Source organism: Prosopis cineraria, unplaced genomic scaffold (genome assembly GCF_029017545.1).
Source record: "Prosopis cineraria cultivar Desert tree isolate PC_DT_omini unplaced genomic scaffold, ASM2901754v1 PC1810, whole genome shotgun sequence".
In the NCBI taxonomy this organism is placed as follows: domain Eukaryota; kingdom Viridiplantae; phylum Streptophyta; class Magnoliopsida; order Fabales; family Fabaceae; genus Prosopis; species Prosopis cineraria.
The window spans coordinates 1-20,873 of record NW_026557135.1 but is presented as its reverse complement, the minus strand read 5'-3'; the positions used below and the strand labels follow the sequence as shown (position 1 = coordinate 20,873).

General features: G+C 34.3%; 2 protein-coding genes across 2 annotated transcripts; both read right to left on the bottom strand.

The window, feature by feature from the left end:
* Positions 1-8,377: 8,377 nt before the first annotated feature.
* Positions 8,378-10,022, bottom strand: LOC129300922 (serpin-ZX-like). Its single transcript, XM_054939524.1, has 2 exons — positions 9,527-10,022; positions 8,378-9,362 (listed from the first exon to the last, which is right to left on the bottom strand). Exons 1-2 carry the CDS (start codon positions 9,929-9,931, stop codon positions 8,577-8,579), a joined length of 1,191 nt encoding a protein of 396 aa, XP_054795499.1. The 5' UTR covers positions 9,932-10,022; the 3' UTR covers positions 8,378-8,576.
* Positions 10,023-10,538: 516 nt separating this feature from the next.
* Positions 10,539-20,773, bottom strand: LOC129300921 (ABC transporter B family member 25, mitochondrial-like; the record flags this gene model as incomplete). The annotated part of the gene is given in 19 exon segments (XM_054939523.1): positions 10,539-11,088; positions 11,828-11,963; positions 12,456-12,520; positions 13,030-13,122; positions 13,230-13,295; positions 13,399-13,479; positions 14,086-14,141; positions 15,223-15,311; positions 16,378-16,463; positions 16,926-17,042; positions 17,125-17,174; positions 17,177-17,261; positions 17,263-17,270; positions 17,699-17,759; positions 17,867-17,950; positions 19,331-19,438; positions 19,656-19,758; positions 20,461-20,504; positions 20,712-20,773. Coding segments are annotated over 19 exon segments (1,529 nt in total), but the record flags the coding sequence as incomplete, so codon positions are not given.
* Between the last annotated feature and the right edge of the window lie 100 nt (positions 20,774-20,873).

Below are 20,873 nucleotides of genomic sequence, written 5' to 3'. Positions count from 1 at the left end.
ATGTCATCAAAAAATACAAGTATAAATTTCCTTAGATAAGGGCAAAACAAATCATTCATAATAGCTTGAAAGGTAGTTGGGGCATTGGTTAAGCTGAATGGCATAATCGTGAATTCATAATGCCTAAAGTGAGTACGAAAAGCCGTTTTATGAATATCCTCAGGTAGCATCTGAATTTGGTGGTATCTAAAATGGAGATCAAGTTTGGAAAAATAGACAGCCCCATGCAATTTATCTAATAACTCATCAATATTAGGAATTAGATACCTATTTGGGATTGTAATATTATTTAATTTTTGGTAATCCATGTAAAAATGCCATGAACCATCTTTCTTTATGACTAATAAGACTGGGCTTGCAAATGGACTAGAACTAGGTTGAATAAAGCCCTTTTTCAGCAATTCTTCAACTTATTTCTCAATCTCCGTCTTTTGATAATAAAGGTACCTGTATGGCCTCAAATTGGGAGGGCTAGTCCTAGGTTACAAGGGAATGGCATGTGAGTGGTTTCTAACGAAAGGAAAATTGGTAGGCTTTTCAAAAACTGATGAAAATTCTTTAAATAGTGGCTTTGGGTTGAAATATTGAGATTGGTTAGACTCAGCAGAAGCTTTTATGGGTTGTAGAGAATTAAATTGAGCACCTTTAGTAGTATTAGGAACCCCTTGGAGCTTATACTTCTTGCCATTCAACCAAAAAATCATGAAGAGTTTATTCTAATTGGCTTGCACTGTGTTAAGAGATGCCAGCCATTTAATACTGATAACTAGATCAACCCCTCCAAGTGTAAAAAGGAAGAAGTTTTCCTTAATGGTTAGCCCAGTTAGATGTACCTCTATATTTTTGCATATTCAATTGCAATGCACAATGCTACTATCACCAATTTGAACTTCAAAAAAAGAAATAGACTGTATAGGTAGTTAGAGATCTTGCATAAGTGCCTTAGAAATAAAATTATGTGTAGACCTACTATCTACCAGCAATAGTACCTCACGTGCATTTATTATGCCCCTTAATTTCATTGTTTTACCCGTGTTTCCTTCCAAAATAGCATTCAGAGATATTTTTACATTTTTAGGAGCTGTCTCTTTGAAGTCCACATCTTCTCAAGGAGGAAGGAGCTCCTTGCCTTCGTCCATGATTTCTAGCAGTGAGAATGAGCTATTGCAATGATGACCTAGTCCGAACGTCTCCCCACAACGAAAATAAAGACCTTTGTCTCTTCAGCACTATTGCTCGGCGTTCCTAAAGGGGACTTTAGACGCCGTCGAACTCACTATTCTAGTCGAGGATGATGAAGACGTTGGGATTCTGGAGCCTTCGAGTGGTGCGTTTGGGTATGGGTTACCAAAAAACAAATTCGAGGGTCTCTTCTGGTCTCATGCGATTGATGATGCAGAGTAAGGAAATTGATTTTAGGTTTAAAATTGATTGGGTCTGGGCTTACTCACACGCATCTTAGTTTCAAACTCCTGGGCAAGGCTTACTGCTTTATAGACAGATTGAGGCTTATGAATGCGTACATCTGATCATAAATCTTCTTACAATCTATTGAGGAAGACGCCTAGCAAACAGTGTTCAGGCTAATTTTTTACTCGGGCAGAGCGTTTGGCAAACTCAGCACGATATTCTTGTACAAATCCCTCTTGCTTGATGCTACATAAAAATTCATCAGGATTTTGGTATTCGGGAGGTTTGAAATTTTCTTGAAAGGCTATCACAAGTTCATCCCAGTAATGAAGGGTTCTTTCATGGTTGATCTAGGTGAACAAATCAAGTGGGTCTCCTTCCACATATATTGATGCCACATCTACTTTCTCTTCTTCAGGTGTGTCATAATATTTCAAATATTTTTCTGCCTTTAAGAACCATCCTCGTGGATCACCTCCATTAAATTTTGGAAGTTCAATTTTGGTGTGATGAGGCCTATTTCATCTTCAATATTCATGCTCATCTTCACTTTCTTTTTCATAATATTGCCTGCGATGAGTCTCCCTTGCTATCTTGCTTTTGGTGACTGCAGATGCTTCAAGGGCATCTACCTTTTCTTTTAGCAAATCAAGAGTCTCGAGTTTTAACGCAATGGCTACTAAATGGTCTGATGTGAGTGAGTTTTGATTTTCTGAGGGTTATTGGATGAGTCATCAGAAAGATTGATTTCTTGACCAGTACGTGTGGTAACCATAGCTCTGATACCAAATTGTTAGAACGCTTATGATAAAAGGAAACAACAACAACAACAACAACAACAAGCCTTTATCCCACTAGGTAGGGTCGACTACATGGATTGCAAGACGCCATTGTGTTCTATCATTTATCAAGCTTTTAGAAATATTATTAATTAAGAGATCGCATTCAACAACTTCCAAGAGTGTTCTCTTAGGCCTTCCTCTACCTCTCTTAATCGGACTCAAAGTTATATGTTCCACTCTTCTCACTGGTGCCTCCCTTAGTCTTCTTTGTACATGCCCAAACCATCTCAACTGATTTTCTACCATTTTTTCTTCAATAGGTGCCACCCTCACTTTTTCGCGTACGTGCTCATTTCGAATTTTATCTTTACATGTATGTCCGCACATTCATCGTAACATTCTCATCTCTGCTACTCCAACTTTATGCTCTTGCTGTCCCGTTAGAGCCCAGCATTCATTACTATATAACATTGCCGGTCTGATAGCAGTGCGATAAAATTTTCCTTTAAGTTTATTAGGCACCTTATGGTCACAAATAACTCCTTTAGCTTTTCTCCAATTAAACCACCCAGCTTGAATTCTATGTGAAATATCTCCACTGATTTCGCCATCATTTTGAATAATGGCTCCCAAATATATAAACTTTTCCACTTGAGGTATAATTTGATCTCCCAATTTCACTTCCAAATTATTGTCGAATATTCCTTTACCAAATTTACAATATAAGTATTCCGTCTTACTTCTACTCAGACGAAAACCTTTCGACTCCAATGTCCTCCTCCATAACTCAAGTTTACAATTAATCTCTTCTCTTGTCTCTGCTATAAGAACTATATCATCCGCGAAGAGCATACATTTCAGGATTTCCTCTTGAATATGTTCTGTCAAAACATTTAAAATCAAGTTGAACAAATAAGGACTCAGAGATGATCCCTGATGTAGTCCAATCTTTATAGGAAAATCATTTGTTTGACCACTAGGTGTTCTTATACTAGTTTTTACCCCCTCATACATATCTTGCATGGCTTTAATATAAGCAATCCGTACTCCCTTTTTTTCCAATGCTTTCCAAAGCACTTCTCTTGGTATACGGTCATAAGCTTTTTCCAAATCAATAAAAACCATGTGTAGATCTTTATCTTTACAACGATACTTTTTCATTAATCTCCTTAGTAGATAAATCGCCTCTGTAGTTGATCTACCTGGCATAAAACCAAATTGATTCTCAGAAATACTTGTCTCTAATCTCAACCTGTGCTCAATTACTTTCTCCTACAATTTCATTGTGTGGCTCATGAGTTTAATCCCTCTATAGTTAGTACAATTCTGAATATCTCCTTTATTTTTATAAATAGGAATTAATTTACTTCTCCTCTACTCATCAGGCATTTTCTTGGACCGTAAAATCACATTAAATAACTTAGTTAACCATTTCACCCCTTCTTCACTGAAATATTTCCACGCTTCGATAGATATACAATTAGGTCCGTTGGCTCTACCATTTGCCATTTTCTTAAGAGCTTCCTTTACCTCCTTATCACGTATTATTCGATAGAATGACAAATTTTGTTCTCCTTCACCAGTTACTAAATCCTTCAAGTTACTAGATGAATCCTCTCCATCATTGAAAAGTTTAGAAAAGTAAGTCTCCCATCTATTTTTAATTTCATCATCTGTAACTAAAATTCTTCCCTCTTCATCCTTAATACACCTTACCTGTTCTAGATCTCTTGATTTTCTTTCCCTACTCTTGGCAATCTTATAGATATTTTGCTCTCCTTCCTTTGTCTCAAGGATCTTATAAAATTCTTCAAAAGCTTTAGAACGAGCTTCACCCACAGCTCTCTTAGTTTCCTTCTTAGCCATACGGTACTTCTCCCAATTTTCCTCATTGTTACACAAATGTATGGTTTTAAAACAGTTTTTCTTATACTTGATTTTGTCCTGTACACTATTATTCCACCACCAAGACTCCTTATCTCTCGAACCAGAACCTTTCGATTCTCCTAAAACTACTTTTGCAACCTCCCGTATCTTTTTAGCCATATCCTCCCATATGATGTTAGCACTTCCCTGAGATTCCCAAATTCCTTTATCTAAAAGATTTCACTTGAAAATATCTTACTTCTCACCTTTTAATTGCCACCACTTAATCCTTAGTATTACTACTTGTCGACGTTTTTGGATTTTACTCATAATACACACATCAAGGACTAGGACCCTATGTTGTGTCGTTACAACATCTCCGGGGATCACTTTACAATTTTTACAAAGTCTTCTATCTGTGTTCCTAACTAAAAGAAAATCAATCTGTGACCTTGAGGCTCCACTTTTGTAAGTGATGAGATGCTCATCTCTCTTCTTGAAACGAGTGTTGGCAATCTTAAAATCATACGCCAATGAGAAATCAAGAAGAGTTTGTCCTTCATTGTTTAGCTCTCCAAAACCAAAACTACCATGCACCCTCGCATACTGACCAGCTTTCCTCCCAACATGCCCATTAAAGTCTCCTCCAATAAAAATTTTTTCACTCTGTGGTATGTGTCGAATCAACCCCTCCAGATCCTCCCAAAATAATTCCTTAAGACTGGCTTCTGTCCCGACTTGTGGCGCATAAGCGCTAACAATATTAACAGTCTCACGTCCAATTATCATTTTTAAGGAAATAATTCTGTCTTCAATTCTGCTAACTTCTACAACGTTCTTCTTCCACTCCTTATCTATAATGATGCCTACTCCATTGCGTGCACTTACTTTTCCTGTATACCAAAGTTTGAAACCTTGAATATCCTTAGCTTCTTCTCCACGCCATTTTGTTTCTTGCAGGCAAAGGATATTGATTTTCCTTTAAATCATAACCCCTACAACCTCTACAGATTTACAATTTAATGTCCCAACATTCCAAGTACCAAATCTAATTTTGCTTTTATGGACTAACTTCTTTAGCCGCGTGCGTCCAGAATGACGCGGTAGCCCTTGCTCATTTAACACTACATTCGGGCGCCGATGCAGCAGCTCTAACTCACTTATCACTGTACTCGAGCCATGCAGCGCGTTACTTACGGGCAACGACCTAGCATTAACATTATAACGTCTATTGTCCATGTTCATGATAGATTCAACAAAGTTTTACATTGGCTGTTGATGACCTAACACAACCTTCCTCCTTTACCCGGGCTTGGGACCGGCTATAAACATAGGCAGAGTTTCATGATAAAAGGAAACAAGAAGAACAATTTTATTTAGATAATATGGAACAACAATCTCATTCTATATTTTTCTCAATAGCCACACTCAGGAGAATCTCCAAAAGGTTTAAAAGATGTTTTATTGATAATGATATGCTAGCTTCTGAGTTGCTAAGCATATTTATAAGGGTGAATACAAATGAAATTTAGATCGCTAGACAATGAAAGAATAAAAATCTAAATCTAAATAACTAGATAATAGAAGACTAAATAAAAATCTAAATCTAAATAAGATCTCAATAAATGAATAAAAATATAAATCTAATAAAATCTCCTAGATAATATGTAAATTAAATAACATAATCTTAAATCAAAAACTAAATAACAAAATCAGATTTAATTTATCCTTTGTCATTTCTTTCGCGAATAAATCTTTAGGAATCTTATCAGGATGCATTCTCTTTTGCTTCACCGTGCTTGCTTTGTTCGAATCGCTCAAAGTTATATAAGATAATGGTGTGTGATTAACTCAATGGATGTGTGGGTCGGCCTGTTATATATTCTTCATTGAGCTGTCTATATTTTGCTTAACCTTTAAGGATACAATTAATATATTACAATATATAAATATCACAACACACAAGACTTGTTACAATGTTATTAATTTTGTATGAAATATAAAAATTTAACAAGCTGTAATGTTCATGAATCATAAGTAGAAAATAATACAATTTATTTATTAAATTTTGTATTAGACATTTGATATTGTTTATTTTGTGCCCCCTAGGAAAAGGAATTGATTGCTTCTTTGTTTTACTTTACTTCTATTTTTTGTTTTATTTTTTTAAGCATCCATAGATATTATGAAGGGTGAGCTTTTCTTTTTTATTTTTTTTTCTTTGGTCACATCATTCATGGAAGTCGATTTTATCTTCACCGAATCTTCTTGATCTATTTATCCTATTCGCACTTCAATTAAGTTCTTATGTCTCTGCACAAACTAAAATAAGCTCTCTTAGAGTTGCGAATAAAGTAAAGGGAGTTAATGGTCTTATAGTTAGCAGCATGTAAGCTCACCAGAGACTTGTCTGACATTTAAATTTTTCTTGAAAATGACATATTTGCCCCCATTTTAAAAACCAATGTCTCACTGTTTCAATTCAGACTCGTGATCGCCCCAGAGTCGAGACAGTGCTAAGGAAATTAACTTATTCACATTGGGTTAACCTTCTGGAGTAGACGTAGATGCAGGAAGGGCTTGCCAGGAACGCCGAGAGAACACTCATGCAAGTGTTCATTACTTGTTTTGGGGAGTTACTTTGTGTTTTTAGATAAAATTTTTAAATACTTCATAAATCATGATAAACAGAGATATTATTTACATACTAATACTTCATTAAAAAAAAAATACTCATAGCCTTGCTAGGTTATCTCATCACCTTTCTCACACGGAATTTCAAGTAATTCAAAAATCAAAACTACTTAAGGATATGTAAACTGTATACATATTCCTGACAGATTGTATTGTTATAATAGAGATGTGACACAGGTTTGAAAGAAGGATTTAAACCATTCAAGTGTTGCATTTTTGGAACATGTACTATATGATGAGAAAGTGGGGATGACACAAAATTGGAACCTTGTTGAATTTGTTTCTCAACAACTCTATATGCCAATTGCAACCAGAAATTGGAGTTGCAGGAAATAGTTTATCTCTGTGAAGAGGATTTCATTCTCTTAAGCTTCAATGTGCTTGGCTTTTTTATTTTTTTTCCCCTCCCCCTAATATCCTAAATCTTTGACCCAAACTAATCAAGTTGGTAACTTATGGGCAGGGCGGACCTAGCACAGCCCCCCCAGATTTTTTTTTAAAATTTTTTTATCAACTTATTGGATGATTTTCTATAAGGAAAAATTACTGCTTTGGCCCCTCAATCTTTTAACTTTCACTTTTATCATATCTTCATTATGTATTTCTTACTCTCTAGTCCCAATGCAAGTATACATTCTTTACCTTTTAGTCCTTGCTCATGTGTAGCCTTTTCACTTATAGAATAGAGAGATGAGTATTTTGTTTATCCTATTTATAAGTGAAAGAATTAAATTTTTATCACAAATTTTTTATTTTATCCTCTATTAAATGTTGGAGAGATAAAGTATATTATTAAAGTATATACATTTAATAGGACCGAAATTAAAAACTTATTAAATTTTTAAACATAGTTAATAAGTTTTAAAATGTTCTCGGTTTCAATAAAACATGTTAAAATTGACTTATAAATAAAATTTAAAAAATATTTTTATAAATAATAGTAAATAAAAATAAAAATATATTATTAATTTCTTTAAATTTTATAACGCGATTTTTTTATATACTTTGGAAAGTTCTTTTCTTATTTTTTAAGTCTTATATAAATGAATTGTTATCTTATAAATTTTCTCAATTCTATTGTAAAATTATGTTTAATTATTAATAAAAATTAAATAACTTGATCTATATATAACTACATATTACAAAATTGGCCCCCCAGCCTTCCTAGTCTGGTTCCACCCCTGCCTATGGGCACCTCCTTGGGGCCAGACTAGCCTGCAGGTACCTCTTTTAGGAGCACTGAATTTAATTCATAGAATTTAATGTGATTGTTTTGTTTGGCTTGCCTAAAGTTACAAGAGAATGAATTTTGATTCATAAACTTAATAAATATACGTGCTGGCCTCTTATGGATTTTTTTCATTGATCTATCGAGAGCTTAACATTTAAGGATCCTGTTAGAACTTATGTAGTATAATTAATATATTACAATATCGTAAACAAATTCAAGATCAAATATAGAAGCTCCAATAAATCATACTAACAAAAAAACTATTAATTGTACAACTTAATAGCAATCCATCCCAGTTTTACATCTCACCAACTCAAATTTCATATAAACAGACGAGAGAAAGAGAGAAGAGTGAGATAGGTAGAATAGAAAGAGAAAAACAGAGAATAGAGAGAGACTGAACAATATTTTTGATTCAAATTAAGCACAGCATCTGACTCACACTTGGGATCCCTTATGTAGGCTCCTTTATCATATAGTCTTGCAGAATCTAACTAACTAAACTACTTATTATTTATTCTTTACCTATCATATATAGATTATAAAACACACCACCACTCATTCTCACTATAAGTATCTTATTAGTGCTTTGCTTAAGAATTCAAGGGGTTAAGCACTGCTCCAATGAAGAACACCGCCCTTGAAGTCTCTTCCCTTATCATGAACATGAAGGGATGGTCAGCCACAAAGCTTCGCAGGCGCGGCCTGACATAAGAGGTCAACGTAATCATAGCTGCTGTGCTGGCTACAGCTTCTGTTCCTTCCTCATTAACTTCAACAAATGCCTTTTGCAGAATATTCGAAACATAAAGCTCGTTACTGGATGAAGAATCTGATACTTCTGTTAGCTCCCCAGCAGTGAAAGGCAAGGTTAGTCCCAATTCTTCCATGTCCTCTGTGGCTTTCAAGTTGAAGGAAAATTTAAACCTTGGGATCCAAAATTTTGAAAATTTCTCTTTCCGCAGTTTAAATTTTTTATTTAAAAATCTGGGGTTCGAGCTTAAAGTGTGAATTAAATTTGGTAAGCCATCCTTCTCATGAGGAAGAAAGAAATACATGGCAAACTTCAAAGGGTTGCTACCACTTTGGTAAGGAATGGTGAGTACTTTATAATTTTCATATGATCTGTAATAATATTTTTCATTTCTCTCGGAGGTCATGAAGGGAACTCGTACAATCTGCCCGTTGAGAAGATTGAAACTTCTGGTTCTTGTCATGTTTTGATCAAACTCACTGTCCCATGCTCCTTTGAAATACAGTGCATTGGCAAGAAGTAGCTTTGTTTCCTGATCTATGGAACCTGATGGAAGAATCTCCCTTATGAGTCCCTTAGTTGCATTTTCAACCCATGAGTTCACTTCTTCTGCAACTTTATCAGCCTGGTGAACAAATTCCATAGAATCAATCGAATTAAGGCTTTGAAATTTATTCTCTATACAGTTCCACTTCGATGAGGTAACATGTAAAAAGTTGCAATCTAAGAGGAAAAGGAAAGAGAGTTAAGTGCAGGAAAAGAAACACAAGATGAATAATCAAAGAGTACCTTGTTTATGAAGTCAGCCACTTCAATTTGGCTTCTGTAACTATTTTTGACTACCTCTTCATAACTAGTCTTCAAACCAAACGTTTTTTCCACCCAAGCGCCATTAACAAAGGACAGAATCGGACCTCCACTTTCAGTGCCCTCAACATGCCTTAAGCTAGAAATAAGTTGTGAAGACACTGAATTCAGATCGTCTTTACTCTCTGATCCCAGAAATGAAAGAAGCTGCTCTAAGGTTTTTCCTTGTGATCCAGCAGCAACAATGCTCAATATTATGTGAAGAGAAAGTGGAGATGACACGAAATTAGAACCCTTTTCAAGTTGTTTCTCAAGAACTCTGTATGCCAATTGCAAACAGAAATCGGTGTTGAAGGAAATAGAGTTTTCCTGTGAAGGGGATGCCATTCTCTTTTGCTTCACCGTGCTTGTTTTGTTAGAATCGCTCAAATTTATATAAGATAATGGTGTGTAATAAACTCAATGGATGCGTGCGTCGGCCTGTTATATATTCTTCATTGAGGTGTCTCTACTTTGCTTAACCTTTAAGCTTATTTTTTTCAATTTGTCACACCATCCGTGGAAGTCAATTTTATCTTCACCGAATCTTCTTGATCCACATTTCAATTAAGCTCGTGTCTCTGAACCAACTAAATCTCTTCCATGGTTGCAAACAAAATAAATACTCCAATGACAAATGCAATTCAAATTTCATGTAGGCACACCCAAACTTAAAAATCTTATTAAAGATAACCATCAAGTGTTTGGCTCAACTCACAAGAATTGTTGTATCAACTTAATTAAAGATTTAGAATTTGGGTTTTGAAAATGCAATCATTTTTCACAATACTAATTATAGTTTTACATACAAGTCATCTTCTAGTAGAAATTCAAGATTCCTTTTACAAGTTACTTTCCATTAAAAATAAATTATTAATTACTTCTTTTTTAAATTTTACCTTTCACTATTTTCGATAGGAAAATGATAATATATGTCCGCCAAGAGTCGCTAGTATTATTCTGCATTTGAAGTCTGAACCCATGCATCAACGATATGAAATATAACAGAGGACAGCATAACTCCTTCCAGGTTTGCTGTAAAACTTCAACTGCTATAAACCCTAAATCAAAATTTTAAAAAAAATAAAGAAAAAAGAAAAAATGTGCCCACAAACACCAATATTGGTAAGAAAATGAAACATGAGGTCGCCAAGAATTGCTGCTATTATCCCAAATACTGGGATAATGCATCAACATGTCTAACAAGCAATATGAAACATAATACAGCCCAGCAAAACTCCTTAGAGGAAACAAACTTGAAGACTGTTAATTCAGATGCTGCCCTCAAAGACCATAAATCTTGTTTGCCTCTTATTTGTTATGCATTGTTCGCTTCTGACAAGAAGGAAGAGAGAAGGGATTGCCTAGTTTCATGCCTCAACTTTCATCGCTGCATCAACTGTGTTATTTTGCTGTGCCCAAAGTTGTGCATATCTTCCTGCCTTGGATAAAAGCAGTTCATGTGGTCCTTGTTCAACCACCTTTCCATTTTCCAACACTATGATCTGACAATGGGTGTAAGAATATTAAATTGACTATAGCATACAGTTTAAGGATAACTTGAAAAGAAAGTAAGGATTTATGAGCTGAATTAAAAGACATAGTTGATATATCTTTTGAATTTAGACTGATTCTCATTGATTCATTGGTTTTTAAAGATAGGAAACCAAAGTTAACTATGAGAAGGTACTTGCTGGAGCATATGGAGCACAACTTTTTGCAAGAGCTAAATCCTAACATGCTAAATTGTCTATTCATGATAAGCTTCGTGTACTTGCTTTTTCAAGATTAAATTTACCAAGACTTTTTTCTTGTGCTTGAAAGATACCAAAAAGTCATTATGGTGCAAATGGAGTAGCGTTCTTATTGCACAACAATTTTTTTCTTACACAAGGCCAAAATACTTTCATAGGTGGCAAAACCTGTGTTCAAATGGATCTACTAAAAACTTTCATGTGTGGAGCTACTGTGGCACAAATGCAGCCACTGCCCAATCAGGAGGATCACAAGAAAAAACTGTGCAACTATCATTATTTGTGTGGGCATGTTCGTACAATATTTTCCTAGGCACAAAAAAATTTACCGTACTCCAGTGCAATTAATGAATCATTGTCATATGTAGATGCCCAAGGAACAATGTTCTTCGAAACAAGGACAAGTTTAAAGAACAGAGAGGAGTATTGGATATATGTAAAAAACAAAGCACCACAAAATTAAGGACATAAACATAGAAAAGGCAGTAACCTCATCACACTGCATTGCAGTAGTAAGCCTGTGAGCAACGAATATGGAAGTGCGATTATTTGCCAAAGATTTCAAAGCATTTAATATCTCTGCTTCCGTTGTGCTGTCAAGTGCACTCGTAGCTTCATCGCATAACCTAAGAGCAAAAACAAGAAGCAACTAAGATTAATTAAAAGATGGCTTGTTTTATGCTACTTTCAAGTGTAGCATAGATATAAATCCAGAGACAAAATCTGAAAATGACAATTTTTTTTTTTGAATAATTGTGAATATCAACATTCATTTCATACTCTTCATTATAAAAGATTATTCCGTCCTTCCTTGATAAAATTGATTTATTTCCCCAATTGCTTGATCATTAGTTTTGATTTATTCCCCCTTAAATCCATGACTTCAATAGACTTTCTTTTCTTTTCTTTTTTTTTCTTATTTTGATTCGGGACTTCAATTGAATTTCTAATCATGATTGATTTATTTTTGTCATTTGCTGAATCTCTGAAGTCCATTTCTTTCTCTATTAGATGCTTTAAGTACAATTCGACCATCACGCTTAACAATACATGACTAAAATACAAGAGAAGACAGTCATCACTCGTCAATGTCTCAATGAAATAATCAGAATACTCACAGAACTGGAGGTGCTTTCAAAAACGCTCGAGCCAAGGCGACACGTTGCTTCTCACCACCGCTTAACTGTGCAAGAAATCCATCAAAGAAAAGTTTAATAAATTGCTAACGTAGAAGAATATATCCCTTTTCCAATGTAATTTTAAACCCAAAAATAATATATATATATATATATATATATGTATGTATGTATGTATGTATATGTATCTCAACACTTCCACTTGATCAACAAAATAAAATTCTGCCACAACATGATTAGCATTTTTTCTTTTCAAATCCATTTCATTCCAAAGAAAGTTGCTAATTCAGTCCTCCGAATTAATTTTGTCTCGAATGTCCTCAATTATGCTAGTGTCTGTTGGTCTTGTTATTAAATATTTTCTGTCACAAGAATCACTTCTTTCTTTTGCTGCTAAAACACAAGAATCACTTTAGATGTGCAGCAATTGTTTACTAACCCATCATCTTTATATTAACCACCCATTATTATTTTAAAATCTCATGATAAGACACCAAAAACTCCCAAATGTATTAATATAGATATACTAGATGCAGTAAACAGGAAATGCTGTCACCTTGAGCCCTCGCTCTCCCACAACAGTTGAATATTTCTCAGGAAAATTCATGATAGTGTCATGAATTGCGGCTTTTTGAGCAGCTTCATAGACCTGTATACAGAATGCTTTAAGCTAAGAGAGCAACTTGACATGCCACAGCTAAAATTTGCAGGTTCAAAATGTGAATAGAGGGGAAATTAAGGAGAAACATAGATTACTTCCTCTTTCGTTGCTGAAAGTCTACCATAATGGATATTGTGAAAAATTGTATCATTGAAAAGTACCTGCACATGATCATAATCACTCAGGTTTTCAAAGCATCTGAGTTATCATGTGGGCAATGAAGTGACGCAGATCAAAAGGAGACAAATGATTCACTGAACTTACAGTATCTTGCGGAACAACACCGATAAACTTCCGAAGACTATCAAGGGTTACGTCCTTGATATTTTGACCATCTATCTTTATCTGTAGAGCACAAACAGGGCTTGAGAAATTCGGAGAAAGTAATTCCCATTCTAGTAATTAAATGAATAACCACTTCCAAAATTTTACATAACCAGCACCAACTAGCACATTCATAAATAATATAATCAAATTTCCAGCAAAGGAAAATTAAATTAGGCCAAGTAAATCATAACAAATTCCTATCACATTCATTCACAAGAGCTCAATCTGACCATAGAAAGTTCAAGTGCATCAGACAGGTGACACATCTGCATTCAGCTTCAATCAAAGAATTAGCTGAAATGTTGCATACACTCCATGCCCAGGATCATTGAATTGTAACTATCAACTGTGTCATGCTATTTGTGGATAGTTTTTATACAGATCCTTGTCTAAGAAAGGAACATAATGAATCAAAAACAATAATTCTCCTTATTGATGAGCACGTAACCAGATCACTTGCAACTTATTTTCTTATAGTAGTAAACACTTGGCTTTGGTGCCATATAGCATGTATATTAAACAATGGTGGATCTCAGAACTCGTATGCCGTCAGCTAACTATGAATATTAATTACCAATATAGCTAAAATTAGCTTAAGATTAGATTTATGAGTTCATTTCTTACACTTCCGGAATGAGGGTCAAAAAACCTGAAGATCAATCTAAGAATGGTTGATTTACCTGTCAAGGACATACATATTTTTAATATCAGAGAAATATTGAACATCAGATAATATCATAATGAATGAATGCAAAAATTCTCTTTAAAAAAATCCCACTTCTTTCCCACTGAATACATAATACTAACACATGATATATCTCAACAAGATTTTACCCTCCTTTTGCCAAAAAACTCAAGAGCAGACGAAAAATCTCTATTTACAGTGAAACACCAAAATTACCTAGTTTCTGTCTTGCCGCAGACTATACACGCAACCAAGAGAAGCAAAAGCACAAGTATAGAGACTGCCGATAAGATACAATCATACAAGACATGGCCTAATTTACTTCACAGGAAAAATCCTTGCTTTACTGACACCCCCACAAGTTCTTGCCAACATTATCCGGACAACACAATTTTGAAAATTGGAAGATTTTTACAGCTTAATTTACCATCATACAAAGAATTTAAATGATTAATGGAAGGGATGGCATTAGGGGTCCTCACTTCAACAGCATAAAAATCTCAAATTCATCTCAACGGCCATTGGCAAAAAACCATATCTTCAAAGAAAGCAAAAAACCAGCTATCCACCCTTCCAAAAATAAATGCATGGATATAGACTTATGCTTCATCATTAATTTATTATTATTCTTTTTATTTCAATATATCATTTTTTTTATTTTTTTTTTTTTGCCAGAGCTAATCTTATTGCTTCACCATTGTTGCTTTCAAACAGCGAAGTACCCATCAACAATTAAGATATTTTGCACATATATAAGTATTACATTACAAACGTACAAGTAAAAAAATGAGCACGCAGAAGTATGGGTTTCAGCATACAAAAATTAAATGCCTTAAAAATGGGGCCTGGTGCAGCCATTTCTCAATAAATCATAGACACCATACCCAAGGGCCTCAAAGCATATAACCATAAATATTTCATCAAATCATATAATAAGATACAAAAAATAAAGTAACTATAATGAAGTGAAAGTTTCTCCAACTGAAAAAAAAAGAAGTAAATATCAGAAAGCAATATAATTAAAGAAAGTGAAGAAATCTGGTGTAATTCCAGTAATCCTTCATGCTGAACCTTACCACTGCCACTAGTTCCTACAATTGCCACACTTTTTCCGGCTGGCACAACAAGAGATATTCCATCAAGTATTTTTCTCTCTGCAAGGTAACTGGGGGGACAAAATGCATCAATAATTCATCAAACTGATGTTAATTATAAATTTTATTTACCAACAAGTTAGCATTATAACAGAGTTGCAATGCTAATCCCTGGAAGATTCAAAGCAGCATTATGCATTACAACTGGCATTGAGGAAACCAACTGAATTGGCAAGTCTGATTGAATTGGTTTAACCAATCAAACTTGCACCAATGGTCTCTTGATTTTTATTTATTTATTTATTTATTTTATGATTTTTTTCCTATGAAACGTCATATACAACTTAGACGGATAAGAAAAAATGAAAATAGAAGGCATTTGAGGAAAGAAAAGGTCAAAATAAGAAAATCTAAAGAGAACCAAATATAAATGAAACAAAAGGCATTTACTTGGTAATTTTCAATGATTGCTCCATATCATTCGCCATCTCCTTGTGGCATTTCTCTTAGGCATCAGCATCAAGATTCTCAAACACAATTGCTTCTTCCTATACCATTTGATTCTTAATATAATTTGAGAAACCCACATGTTTAACAGTCCCTCTGGCCTTTAATGTAGGAGCTAGTTCAGGAGTTTGCTTTGGTTCCATTTGTAAGACCTCAAACTCTTTTCTCTGCTTCATTAATTAAATTAGTTAACTAGCTCCGGCCTTTAACATTTAGGACTGGAGGGAGTAGTTAAGTACTTCAAATTTTAATAAAAATGAATCTCTCAAACATCTTAAGAAATATGGAATTCGTAATTAAATATTTAAGAATAATCAGTATATATTAATTTTATCACAATTTTAATCCATAGAATTCTAAAATAGATATGTACAAACTCCACACTTAATAAGTGGACCTATTTTAAGCAAACAAGGCATAGACGTGCCACATCCAGATAATAAGACAGCTGCCGCTAAAATATACTTTTGTTTCGCATTTGCTTTATCCTTTTGTCCACTCTAATCTTGAAAAACAAGAAAAAGCATTTTCCCTCCAGAATAGTGGCAACACCAAATACATTAGACAGCAGTCAGCATGTAGGCCATTAGAGTCTTTGCAGCAGCAGGTAATAAAGAAAGAATCAACTACCTGAAGTGTACATTTTCAAACTCTATGCTCCCTCCATTTAATTCAAGTGGCTTTGCATTGTCTTTATCCCTAACATCAGCTCTTTCCTAGAGTAAGAGTTGGAGAAAAGAAAAATGGTCAGGATAACGTGATCAAGCAGGCAGAGAGAATTGCTGGAAAAAATATGATCATATTGCAAGCAATAGGTAAGTTCCCAAAATCAATAAAGGAACTAGTCATTGAGGACATCTTTTGTTGGCATTTCTCCAGTGGGAGAATCCCAAATACTGTAGTCCTTTCAGAACAAAGCATAGCATCTTAAAACAGTGAAATGATGAAGAAACTAATGAACTCAAATGAACGAAAATGGGAAGAAACTATATATTTATCCATATAAAAATGCAAAAATTAGACTTGCCCAAATCCTGGACACACAAGGTGACAGTTTAAGCCACAAACCTTTAAGCACAAGAGTGTACCAAGGTAATATGAACCAACCTTCTGTTAACTATCAATGCATTAAAAATGAACAGCGAGATAACTTTAATGAAGCTCAATCAGGAATATACCTCAAGTAACTGAAACATTGACTTCATGTCAACTAAACTCTGTATAGTCTCACGATAAACACTTCCAAGGAAATTGAGTGGAAGAGAAAGTTGGAAGAGGAGCCCATTCACCATAACCTGCATTTAGAAATTAAATTATAAACAATTTGAGTGATCACAAATTTATCGTGGAGCAATTCAAATGAATTGATGTAATTACCAAATCACCAACGGTCATCTGGCCATTCATAATCCCATGAGAACACAACACATTGCCGTAGAAAGTGCAGTGCTAAATATAACATTTTGACCAAAGTTCAGAAAAGCAAGGCTGCGTTGTGTTTTCAGAGCAGCATCTTTCATACCCTGATTAACAAGATTATAAGTAACAGCAGCAGCAAAACAGCAAGGATTACAAAGAGAGACTTGAGAAGCTATCTGAATTTACACTAAGATCATATATTCAACTCTCTTTTTCATAAACCAAAACTGCAAATTGATGTTTTACATAAGCAACATACTCTGCATGCTTTCATTTGAATGTCAAGATTTATAAAATGAAAAGACTGGTCCTATTGTCTTTCAAAATTAACATGTATTAGTGTTTCATATGCAGGAAAGTTATATTAGAACAAAATGAAATCAAATACAGAAAGAAATATGTGGTTCTTGAGATACTAAGAATATTGAATTATGATTATGAAAGATCCACTAAATATTATAGATTAGAATTCATCTAGAGGCATCTTTCTACCTGATGGATTTGACCAGAAAGATCAGAATAATTAACTTACTCTTTAGGAACTCATCATATTTTTCACCTTCAAAATCTTCATTATTGAAATATTTGACAGTCTGAAAAAAATTAAAAACAAAAAAAATCATTCCAGATCACATGGAGCCAAAAAGAAAAATGGTAGTAATAATTCAAAAACCATTGCACTAGCAATTAAAATCCTCGCCTCGTAATTAATGAGTGAATCGACTGCCCTGGTACTTGCATCATTGTCAGCTTTATTCATGGCCTTCCTATATTTAGTCCTCCACTGGAGAAGACATGAAGCTTAAGATTCTTAGTATAGCATGCTTAGGTAGAAAACTAGAGGGAGCAAGGTTCACGCTAGGATAAATAAATAGGAAACTTAAAGATTCTGACACGAACATAAGCAAAAACCAAGTTGATGATTTATATTTTCTTTTTTTAACCCCAGGCATGCAGAAAAAAAGATAATGAGAGGAAAAGTAACAAGGACCCAAAGCGTTAACAAAAAGAAAAGTAGATACAACAAACAACAACAACAAGCGGCCTTATCCTGCTAGGTGGGGTCGGCTACATGGATAATATGATGCCATTGTGCTCTATCATTTATTAAGTTTTTAAAAATATTGTTAATTAAAAGATCTCGCTCAACAACTTCAAAAGTGTTCTCTTCGATCTTCCTCTACCCCTCTTGACAGGCTCAGTCATCTAGTCCACCCTCCTCACAGGTGCCTCCCGTGGTCTTCTTTGTATATGTCCGAACCACCTCAAACGATTTTCTACCATTTTTCCTTCAATAGGTGCTACTCCCACTTTTCCCGTATTCGCTCATTTGGAATTTTGTCTTTACATGTATATCCACACATTTATCTCAACATTCTCATCTCTATTACTTCAACTTTATACCCTTGCTGTCCTGTCAAAGCCTAACATTCACTACCATATAAGATTGCTAATCTTATAACAGTTTAATAAAACTTTCCTTTAAGCTTATCAGGTACCTTACAATCGCAGATAACTCCTTTAGCTTTTCTCCAATTAACCATTCCGCTTGTATCCTATGTGCAATATCTCCATCAATTTCCACATTTTGTTGAATAATCGCTCCCAAATATCTAAACTTTTCTACTTGAGGTATGGTCTGTCACCCAATTTTATTTTCAAGTTACTACTCATTGACCCCTTATCAAAATTACAATGTAAATGAAAAAAATAGATAAACGAAAAAAAAACCAATCAGAGTTCCACTTATTTTGCACATTGTCCTTCTGTTTCATTTTTTTATGGAAGGTTTTCAACATCCATGGCAATGACTTCCATACTTCACAAATTGAAAAAAAAAAAAAAAAAGTATGACAACAGTAAACAATATCATATCCTTTAGGATGGTTAATTGGGCAGTCATTAAAAAAATCTGTCGCTGAGCTATTAAATTAAGTGCTTACAAATGATTCATTAATGCGTTTATCAGGATATTCTATGATGGTTGCGTGTCAGCACAGAATAAGAATTTACCAAATAATTAAAATGAATGGTGAAACAATGCGAGACGGTCATGGGGCAAGTAATGGATATGAAAAGGCAGGTAATAAAAGAAATAGACTACTAATTATTGCACACCTAAAAATAATACGAAAAAAAGGATGCCCAGTTCAAGACATAATACCTGTGTCACAGTCAGAGTAAAAACAACATAAGCAGCTACTGATAGGGATGTGATCCATGCAAAAGGTGCTCCAAATTTGTAAGCCAGTATACCTGATACCATAGATATCTGGACGGATACATATTAAATCTGTAGAAGTTGGTTAGGGAAAACGAAGCAAGTGTTGGGATGAACAAAATAATATTGCAAAGAGCAATTACATGAAAAAGACAACAGTGATTCACAGTAAGAGGTCCAATTCCTCCAAAATATTATATTTATTTAAATAACATAGTTTGAGGACAGCATAGTTGAACTCAGGAACAGGGGAATAATTGAGACATACCTCTAATATAGTGGGTACTACATTGAACACCATAGATGAAAGTATAAAATTTATTGCACGACTACCACGATCAATTATTCTATTTAATGCTCCAGTTTCTCGACTGAAAAATAAGTCAGGTTAGAAAGAAAGAACCATATCAACAAAGGCATTCAAAGCATAGTGGTCATGCAGAAGCAGGAAAATAAGATGTTTTTGAAAATATTTCAATCTGAATTTATCAATATCTTGTACCCGCATTTGATATTAACAGAGAGTATGTTTATGCTGTAAACTGGGTGGGTAAAGTCAAATCAAATTTGAGAGTCCCCATAATATCTGGTGTGAGTGTTCTTATGTGAAGGAATAAATAGAATATAAACCCCAGATTCATAATAAAAAAAAAAAGGAATATAAACCCCAGAAATTCATTTTGCAAATTTCTCAGAAATAAATTTTATGCACGTTTTATAGAAAACCAAAAGTCTTGGTACTAAGATACTTCCACCATTTAAAAAAAAAAAAAATCCTAGAATTCCTAGCGCCAGCAGGGTAAATTACTTGCCTCGACCTTTAACCTCCCATGTCCCAACTTTCCTTCTCCATTCACCAGTTCTCAGCACAACACCCCAAACTCCCCATGCGCCAATAATAGCCGTAGAGAATAAATAAATAAAAGGAAAGTGCCAAACATTTGTTATTTTTAACCCAAAATGTGGATTCAACATAAAATTAAAAACAGATGCAATGAGAACACCTAATTGAATTATTAAAATTAAAATTTGATGTAATAATTATCATCCAATCAGCAGGGTAGATGCAATACCTTAGATGATAGCGTAGGTCAAGCTCATGCAAATGTAAGAACACCTGCAACAGAAAGTAATATAAATTGAGCATAGCGATACAACTTGAAATATGATTTTCAACACACACACACACATTGAAAGTGTTTATAAGGAAAAGCTCATCAAAAATAGTATTGCTTCCACTTATAGATGCGCAAAAAACTATGTAGCATATAATGTTCCAAAATGGAAAAATGTTCTATAAGCACTGAAAACAACAGCTCCATACCTTTCTAGATACTAATCGAATTGTTCGCAATGCTACCTTAGAGAATACAGCAGTACGCAGTTCTGCCACAAGAAGTTGTATCAAACATAAGAACAACATGTATCAAGTCATGAAAAAAATTTCTCTCTCAAAGAAGCACGGAATAGAAAGACAGGAAAGTTT

Bases quoted from the DNA above. Each gene is read 5' to 3' on its own strand.
- LOC129300922 (XM_054939524.1), bottom strand. From the start codon at position 9,931: ATGGCATCCCCTTCACAGGAAAACTCTATTTCCTTCAACACCGATTTC. The intron at 9,363-9,526 runs GTACTCTTTGAT...TTTGTTCACCAG, and splicing joins TGGCTGACTTCATAAACAAG to GCTGATAAAGTTGCAGAAGA.